Source organism: Gaeumannomyces tritici, assembly GCF_000145635.1.
Source record: "Gaeumannomyces tritici R3-111a-1 unplaced genomic scaffold supercont2.1, whole genome shotgun sequence".
NCBI lineage: Eukaryota > Fungi > Ascomycota > Sordariomycetes > Magnaporthales > Magnaporthaceae > Gaeumannomyces > Gaeumannomyces tritici.
Genome location: NW_008804545.1, coordinates 2,201,055 through 2,209,695, shown reverse-complemented (window position 1 = coordinate 2,209,695; position 8,641 = coordinate 2,201,055). Strand labels below are relative to the sequence as shown.

Genomic DNA, 8,641 nt, shown 5'->3' with positions numbered 1-8,641 from the left:
GGGGGGGGGCATACGGAGGCGGCAGAAGTTGTTGGGGGCACGGTTTGGTCCTGCCGCCTCTGGGATTGATCGGCACATCCCGGGCTGGGAAGCAGGAGCATGCTTTCGGGCTCCAGCACACACACGCAGGGTCCTCCCGAGATAGACTCGCCCTGCAAGTGGTGTTGGCGCTCCTCCCCCTCCTTCTTCTGCTTCTCCTACTGCTGCCGGCCGGGGAAGACGAGGCGAGGAAAGGCATGGCCATCACGAAGAAATGGGGGTATGCAAGGCGTGGTATTCCCGTACTTTTGACTGGATGCGGCCGGGTATGAGTAACGAATAAATGATAATGACCAGACAGGGTGGCTTATTAGACGGAATGTATATTCTTTTCCCTCGTCTGGCGTTGAATGGGATTTTGGACAACGAGGATTGTGATGCTCCACGAGATGAAGCGGCCTGGCTTTGATGGCTTCGGGATATTGGTAGACTGCGAGTGCGCTCCAACCGTTATTCTCCTCTTGTGTACCCAAAAGCACTTATACGTGACTCAACACCTCCATGATTTCTGGCATTAGAGCCGCCACCTACCAGGTCCAGTGAGCGAGAGGTTCTCGGCTGCCTCCTGCATTTATAAAACCACCTGTTCCGGGCAAAGGGCTTAGCATGACCTCGGTTTCCGAGTCAAGGTCCGAGAGCTGATCAGGCATGAGTTATGCCCATTCTCGGTTTTGACGGATTATTGGCGTAGGCGAAGGTCTGAGGCCGTTTATGGCAGCAAAACATCGACCGAGGGCGTGTTTGCCCACTACCGCCTTCCGCCTCGTCCACAACCCGAGCGAGTACGAAACAGTCGAGGTACATCGCATCCTTTACAGACGCGGATAAGCAGGCGAAACCTCTCAACCAGCTTGGCGGGGTGGGTGGTTAAGAGATGAACTTCGTCGGGCCATATGCCATTTAGTCATAGAGTCCCCTCGCATCCTGTTCGGTCATTCCTTTGAGTGTCGTTAACCTCAATGCTCCCGATGAGGAGAGACTTATCCTAGTAGGGATCATTGATGAAAAAAAAAAAAAAAAAAGATTTACCAACTGGTAGCGCTGATCCACAATCGGGGTTTAGCGACACACAAGGGGTAAATTGTACACCGAACTATTTAAACAACTGAATACCTTGGGAGTATCCCAAAGGAAGGGAATGCCAAAAACCTGGGCCCAGGACGACGCCGAAGAGGAAGTGATGGGTGTGGTTACAAGGGTGCAAGGCTGCGGAGGTGGGACGCCAGAGAACCATACTGCAATGCCCCCTGCCGGGGAGCGCTTATCGCTTATCGAGCAAGCCAAAATTCGCGACGCCCAGAATTTAGGTGGGCGGGCAGGGGAAAAAAATCGGCAAAAAAAGATGTTGAAAAAAGAGCGACAGACGGAAGTGCAGACAGACACCGCATGAGCCAACTCCTTTCCGATTGATGCGATAGCCGATGTCCTGAAACAACGTCCACCTAGAATACACAGTCGCACATCATCATATACAATGGCAGCCGGCAAGGACGAGCCCTCGTCCCCGGCCTCGAGCTCCCCGGCGCCCGAGGCAGCCAAGTCCAGCAAGAAGCGCAAGCCGGCGCCCGCCGACGAGATCGAGGTGGACCTGAACCTCCCGGAGCCGCCGAGCAAGAAGGCGCGCCGTGCGCTCAAGAAGGGCAAGCCCCTCAAGACCAAGTCCTCCTCCAAGAGGGACAAGAAGAGGCGAGCCGAAGGCCGCGACGATGACGACGACGACGAGGACCTGCCAGACCAGCTCAAAAGCGACGTCGAGGGCGGCGGCGGCGGCGGCGGCGGCGGCAGCGGTAGCAGCAAAAAGGAGCGCTCCAAGTACGGTGTCTGGATCGGCAACCTGCGCTTCACCACGACGCGCGCCGACCTCTTCAGGTGGCTGGTCGAGAGCTCGGGCGGGGCCATCGCCGAGGACGCCATCACGCGCGTGAACCTGCCGCTGTCCAAGCTGAAGCGGGAGGGCAGGGGCGAGGGCGGTAGCGGCGACGCCGCCGCCGCGGGGCAGCAGCAGCAGCAGCAGGCGCCACCGAGGGAGAACAAGGGGTTCGCGTACGTCGACTTTGCGACGTTCGAGGCCTGCATCGCCGCCATCGCCCTGTCCGAGAGCGAGATGAACGGCCGCAAGCTGCTGATCAAGGACTGCAAGTCCTTTGAGGGCCGGCCCGCGGCCACCGCCGCCGCCGCCTCCGCCACGACGAACGGCGGCTCCGCAGGGGATGATGCCTCCGCCGCCGCCGCCGCCGCAGCCGCGCCCGCGTCCACAAACAGCAAGATCTACGTCGGCAACCTCCCCTTCGACGCGAACGAGGACTCCCTCTGGGCCCACTTCGACAAGTGCGGTGCCATCCAGTGGGCAAAGGTGGCCACGTTCGAGGACTCGGGCAAGTGCAAGGGCTACGGCTGGGTCAAGTTCGCCGAGCCCGCCGGGGCGCAGTGGGCGGTACAGGGGTTCGTCAGGATCAAGGAGCTTGTTGAGACTGAGGCCGACTTTGTGGGCGACGACGGGGACGAGGACGGGGAGGGTAGCGACAACGACGACGACGACAACGGTGATGATGACGACGACAGCGACGCCGACGACGCCAAGGCCCAGAAGAAGGCACAAAAGAAGAAGAGGAGGGAGGCGGCCGCGGCCGCGGCGAAGCCGACAAGGATGCGGAAGTGGTGGGTAAACAAGTTCAGGGGCAGGACGCTGACCATCCAGCTCGCCGAGGACGACCAGACCCGCTACAAGAAGCGGTTCGGGAAGGATGCTCCAAAGGGCGTGAGGACGGGCAAGCCCCAAGGCCGGACGGCACCGGATGCAAACAGGCCGGACAGGCCGGCATCTGATGCAGCAGTCGGCGGCGACGTCAAGAAGGCCATCAGCTACCACAACGACATCAACGTCGCCAGGTTGACGGGAGCCGCCGTGGCGCCACAAGGCAAAAAGGTCACGTTCGAGTAGAAAGCCCACGAGCTTTGGTGCCAGAACTGCACTGGAAACATTTCCTTCATTCTACAGGAGCTATAAAGCAATCAACGACATAAGCTACAAGCTCGTTTTGGTCGCCTCTGTTGTTGAATCAACTTGACGTGACCCATGTCCATTCACCCATCTTGTCCAACATGCAATGCAACATGCAATCTGGACGCATTCAACGGCTTGCCACGCAGTTTTTCGATGGCTCAGTTGACAATCTGACACTATAGTGAACATGTAACCTAGTTAAGTGAGCGAACACATGTCGTCTCCCCCATTCCGATAGGCTCATTCCAAGTGCCACCGGCAATCGTTCAATCTGTTAAGGCCGGGGCGAGACTCTCACAATGGGACATGGCCCATCATAATTCAGGAGGGAGAGCGGACAGCAAGAGACAAGAAGGAGAATTAGACCGTCGCAAGAGAATCCATGTCGGGCTGAAATGACCCAGACAACATGGCATGATGAAATACAGACGAAATATGACAAAAGGAGCAGGAGTGAAAAAGTCGAGACAAAAAGAAAGGCAGCAAATCCATAGCAATCCCCATTCCTTCCTTATTGGCCCTCGTATCCAGATTGTTTGCGAAGAAATATCAAAAGCGAAGGGCGGCGGTGGGTTTTCCGTTCCTATGTTGTCCACGTCGTTCTGTTGAATCCGCGACGGACAGGACTGCTACCTTACTTCTTGGGCTGCTTCTGCGAGTCATCCGAAAACTCCTCGTCAGAGGCGTCCAGGATATCGTACTCCTCGTCAGTCATGAAGCCGTCCTCGGACTCGTCCCACTCCTCATCCTCGTTGCAGTCCTCGAACTCCTCGGCAGCCTCGGAAGACTCCTGTGCCTCGGTTTCGATAGACTTGTGGACGCTAGCGACAGGCGACTCCTTCTCGAGCTTGGGGAAGATCATCTGGCTCTCATGGGCCTGGGGTGCGGCAGCCTCGACCTCCTTGGGCGCCTCCTCGACAGCCGGGGTGGTCTCCTCAACCGGCTTGGGGGTCTTGACCTCAACATCGCACCAGAGACGGTGACCGAACTTGAGACCAGCAGGAGACGTGAGGCGCCAGTAAGAGATGACCTTGCCGTCACGGGGAGGTGTGCGCAGAAGGACAGTGAAAGAGAAGGACTGGCCGGGGGCGAGCGGGGCGTAGCAGATGGTCGACTCGGATGCCGAGATGAGCTCCTTGACTCCAGCGGGGTGGTTCGAGTTGACGTGGCCCATGTAGTCTCCGCCGACATACTTGACGGAGCATCCGGCAGGCCAGGCCTCCTTGCCAGCGTTGCGGAGAACCCAAGTCTGCTCAAAGATGTGGTTGGGGGGCATGACAGTGCCGTCGGCAATGGTGTCGCACTCAAACTCAGCCACGATCTCAGGCTCCTCGGCAACCTCCACAGGCTTCTCGGGCTCAGCAGCCTTTGTCTCAACAGGAGTCTCCTCCTTGACAGCGAGCTCCTTGGGCTCCTCCTTAACCTCCTCCTTGATTTCGCGCTTGACCTCGGCCTTGGGAGTGGGAGGCGGCGCGTCGTTTACGGACAAGACGGCCTGAGCTGGGGCCTCTGTGATGTTCTGCATCTTGGTAGCAGCGGCCTCTACGGCACGCGGGCTTGGTGTACGGCGTAACCGATCCCCCATAACGGGCATCTTCCTTCCGTCCTCGCGCTCTCCGGTCGTAACGACATTTACGTTGCGAACAGGGGTCTTGAATTTGAGCAGGGGATGAGTCTTGTTGTGGGTGTTTGCAGGGCTGGCCTCGCAGTTGGCGCAGAAGTCTGTGTCGTGGCAGACAGCACACTTGTAACGGTCTCCATGGATAAAGCGGCGGCCAGTAGATCGGCAGAGAGGCCCGTCACAGTGGATGCCGACGTGGACCTGGCGAGTGGCGCTCCGGGCGCTTACATCACGGAGCGGGTCGTAGACAGGCACAAAGCGGTGGTTCGGGTGAATGAAGCCGGCGTTGCCCACGCAGTCGGCACAGTAGTCCCAGTCAGGGCAGTCAAGGCACTTGTGGCGCACGCCTTGGATGAACTACAAGAATAAAGTCAGCATTTCAATGGCGAGGAAAAGGACCGGGCAACGCCCGGGGGAGCATGGATATCTTACCTTGTCACAGCCATCGCAGATAGCGTTGTGCTTCTGGTTGCGGCCAGGAGAAAGCCGGGACGCGACATCCCTGTCGAGAGCGGTTCCCTCGACAGCGGGGATGAATCCGTGACGGGGGTGGTGGCCGTGCGAGTCCTTGACAAAGCACGACTTGCAGAGATCAAAATCAAAGCAGGTGGTGCAGTGCACAAATTGATGCTCCGGGAACTCCTGGACGCAGTTGTTGCACGTACGCACGTTCTGGTACAGGTAGTTCTTGAAGACGGGAACGACCACTGAGGTGGGTGCCGGGGCCTCCGAAACCCGTGCCGCTTGACGGCACGGGCTGGGCGCGGCCTTTGGCTCTGCAACGGGACAGCTCGAAGCAGGGACGGCCTCGACAGTGGCCTTGATTGGCGCCTTGCGCTCAGTTGTGCTGGTAACAATCATGCCGTTGCGGACCATGCGCTTGATCAGCCAGTGATCATCGCCGTAGCATGCGATGCCCATGTCAACGCAACCTTGGCACAGATCAAAGTCGCCGTCGTCACACGTGGAGCAATGGTAGTGAGTGTCGGGGATCACCCTGTCGCAGCTGTTGCAGTAAACGGCGAACGGAGGCCGGGGAACCGCGGCGGACTGTGTCTCTTTGGCCGGGGCAGGCGGTGCTGCAGGCTTGGGGGCCTCAACATCACCGGTGGGAGCCTGCCGGGGAGGGATGGGAGGGGGGGTGGTCGCAGCGGTCCTGGCTGATAGACTCGCCAACAGGGACGCGAGCTCCGTGCGGGCGCGCTCCGATGGCTTGTTGTCGGCCGAGCCAAGGTTTTCCTCACGCCACTGCTGATGCCTCTTGGCCATCTTGTCGAGCTCGTCCTTGAGGCCCTGGAAACTCCGCGGAGTTGCCGAAGGCGCCAGTGAGGGATCAGCCTCGGTAGCGCGAGCCCTAGCGAGGATGGCAGCGGCGTCGAACGGGGGCTCGACCAGAATGCCAGCGCACTTTGGAGGGACGACTGGTTTGGCCTCGGCAGCGTCCGGAACATCCTCAATCGTCACCGGTCGGGGGGCGACATTGGGCGTAGCATGCTTCGACTCAGGCTCGGGCTCGGCCTCCTGGACATGGTGGGAGGGCGGTATGATGGTTGTGACACGAAGCTTGAGCTTCTGCTTTGCCTTGGCAGCACGGTAGAGCTGCTTGAACACTGGTGCGTTTGTGGGATCAAGCGTGACGTATGAGGCAGCCGAATCCGAGTATCGCTCAGTCGTGCATTGAGTGTCAGGCGAAATGACAAGCATGTCTCGAAGCTACAGCGGTGACGGAAGTCAGTAATCTCGAATATTTCCAAATTATGATGGATTGATGATTTCGAGGGGGGCATTTCGGCTGCAACGGGCAACTTGAGTGGATTGCACTCGCATCCGATCCATCGCCCTAGCGCTGAATGGCCATCGAGGGAGAAGCGACCGTGGACGCATTTACATGACGTACCTTGGAATCAAGCGTGTTGGCCCCGAGGTCGCGGAGCGGAAGCTTCAGCTTCTTGATGACGCCATCATGGGTGACCTTGAGGCTGATGATGGTGTCCGGACCGGTCGCCGAGGACGATGCCATGGTGACGGCAATGCCCGAGTGCCTGATTGCTAGGTCGAGTTGGTCAGCCGAGTTGATCGAGGCCGAGATTGGGATTGAGATGGGAAAAAGCGAGCCAGCGTCGGAGTGAAAGCCAAGACAGCACAGCCAGCTCGGAGACGGTGGTGAACGGGTTGCAACCGACGACGGGCGGCGAGACGACTGATGGTTCAAGGGAGACAAGGCAGGACCGACGAGAGTGCACAAACCTGTTTCTCGTCAAAAGGACGATAAAAATGCGTAGTCTGTCGGGCAACAGGAGAAAGGATGTTGGGTGATGGAGAAACAACAAATGCGAGAGTCGGCGTCGAGACCAGATCAACCGGTGGATTGCTTGACCTCTTGATCTCAGGGTCGGTCTGTCGGAGTGAGGAGGTGGGAAGCGGAGAAGGGCGAGCTGGAGGACGGTCAGGAAGGGGAAAAGGCGGAGACGCAGTAGCACTGGGAGTGGGCGAGGCAGGCAGGAGCGTGACCAGCGGGGCAGACGTGGAGGCGGGAAGGCAAGGCCTGGCCCTGATTGGGTCGAGCTAAAGAGGCGGCCAGAAGGTGGGGCGGGGGCAGCGTCGAGCTGGTTGCTCAGTTTGCTCTGCTGTTTGGGGCTTGCGTGTAATGGCCGCGCTGCGATGACGGCTTGGTGACCAGGGGATGCTAACTGCAGGCTGCAGGCTGCAGGTAGCGGTACTTGTATCCGTGCCACTCACGCCCCCGGGAGGGAGGCAGGCAGCTGTCGGCTACGCACGCAGTGGCAAACGCCCGAGCAATCGAATGGATGGAAACAGCTGGAGCCGGCTGGCTGGCGTGGCGGCCTGTTTCCCAGAGGGTTGGTCAGCCAGTGGGCCGAGTCCAGCCCTGCCATTCACTCTGGATGCAACGGGTCAGGGCCAGAGTTGAAGCGAGTGCGAGGCCGCGTGCTGCGCTGTCCTCCTATGATGGTTCTGACTGCCTGCTGCAGCGTGCGACCAAGGTGTCCTTGGCCTTGATTCGGAATCATTTGTGTCAGGCTTACTTACGGTCGCCCATCGGCTCCCATGTACCGTCCCGCAGGGGTGGCGGCCAGAGCGGTCTACGGTGTGAAGGCTCCAGACACACAGCACAGCACAACACAGCACAAGCACAGGCCTACGTACACCTCGGACGGGCTGCACGCTGTCTAGGTGGTCAGTTGCCAGTCTGGGCTCCGGAAAAGGCTGGAGGATGGCGTTGGCTGGCTGGCTGGCTGCCTGCCTGCCTGGTTGGAACGGCCTGCTCGCCGCCCGCCACCAATCACATTCTGGAAGCGACGAGAGCCTGTCATCAACGCTTCGCCGCGCGCCGAGTGGATGCGACGACTCGTTTTCCAGCATCACAAAAGCACACTCGAAACAGAGGCGGCCGGCACCCGAGACAGAAACGCCTCGCGCCCATCTCGTTGCACGAGTCGAGGAGCAGGCAACGACGGCCGGGCGTGGTCAGACAAACAACCAGGCCGTGCGACCTGCCTAGAAGGCACAATAGGTGGCCCAGTTACCGATAGTACCCACCCACCCTTCCGTCTGCCTGCCTCGGGCGCCCGAACACATTGAATGCCTCCCTGCAGGCAATCGTGTCGCCTTCTCTCTGCGCCGCCACTCGCCAACGGCCAAGATCGGCCCCTCCCAACCGAGCCAACCACCCCCAGCAACCTTCCCACACCGTCGAGCCCTACCTGCCGCTCAAACGTCCATTTATTTGTCCCATTCGTGTTGTGTTTGCTGCAAGTCCCCACGCCCGACTGGTGACCAATACACCCCGTTATTGCTGAATCGATACATCATGCACTTGCGCACTCTGGGCCTAAGTTTCGGACCGAGAAAAAAGACTGATTTGGCCAGAGCACTGGCGCCCCGAGTGCCCGATTTGCTCGGTTTGTTTGGGTCCGCGCTTCCCTCGACAGCCACCCCCCCCCCCCCCCCCCCCCCAG

The 8,641-nt window shown here is 59.5% G+C and overlaps 3 protein-coding genes across 3 annotated transcripts; 2 read left to right on the top strand and 1 right to left on the bottom strand.

The window, feature by feature from the left end:
* Positions 1-1,361: 1,361 nt before the first annotated feature.
* GGTG_00702 (hypothetical protein) lies at positions 1,362-3,084 on the top strand. Its single transcript, XM_009218453.1, has one exon. It carries the CDS (start codon positions 1,514-1,516, stop codon positions 2,978-2,980), a length of 1,467 nt encoding a protein of 488 aa, XP_009216717.1. The 5' UTR covers positions 1,362-1,513; the 3' UTR covers positions 2,981-3,084.
* Positions 2,989-7,328, bottom strand: GGTG_00701 (ZZ type zinc finger domain-containing protein). The gene is made up of 4 exons (XM_009218452.1): positions 6,912-7,328; positions 6,562-6,706; positions 5,097-6,377; positions 2,989-5,021 (listed from the first exon to the last, which is right to left on the bottom strand). The coding sequence occupies exons 2-4, from the start codon at positions 6,682-6,684 to the stop codon at positions 3,678-3,680; spliced, it is 2,748 nt and encodes a 915-aa protein (XP_009216716.1). The 5' UTR covers positions 6,685-6,706; positions 6,912-7,328; the 3' UTR covers positions 2,989-3,677.
* Positions 7,329-7,641: 313 nt separating this feature from the next.
* GGTG_00700 (hypothetical protein) lies at positions 7,642-8,615 on the top strand. Its single transcript, XM_009218451.1, has one exon. It carries the CDS (start codon positions 7,897-7,899, stop codon positions 8,182-8,184), a length of 288 nt encoding a protein of 95 aa, XP_009216715.1. The 5' UTR covers positions 7,642-7,896; the 3' UTR covers positions 8,185-8,615.
* The last annotated feature ends 26 nt before the right edge of the window (positions 8,616-8,641 follow it).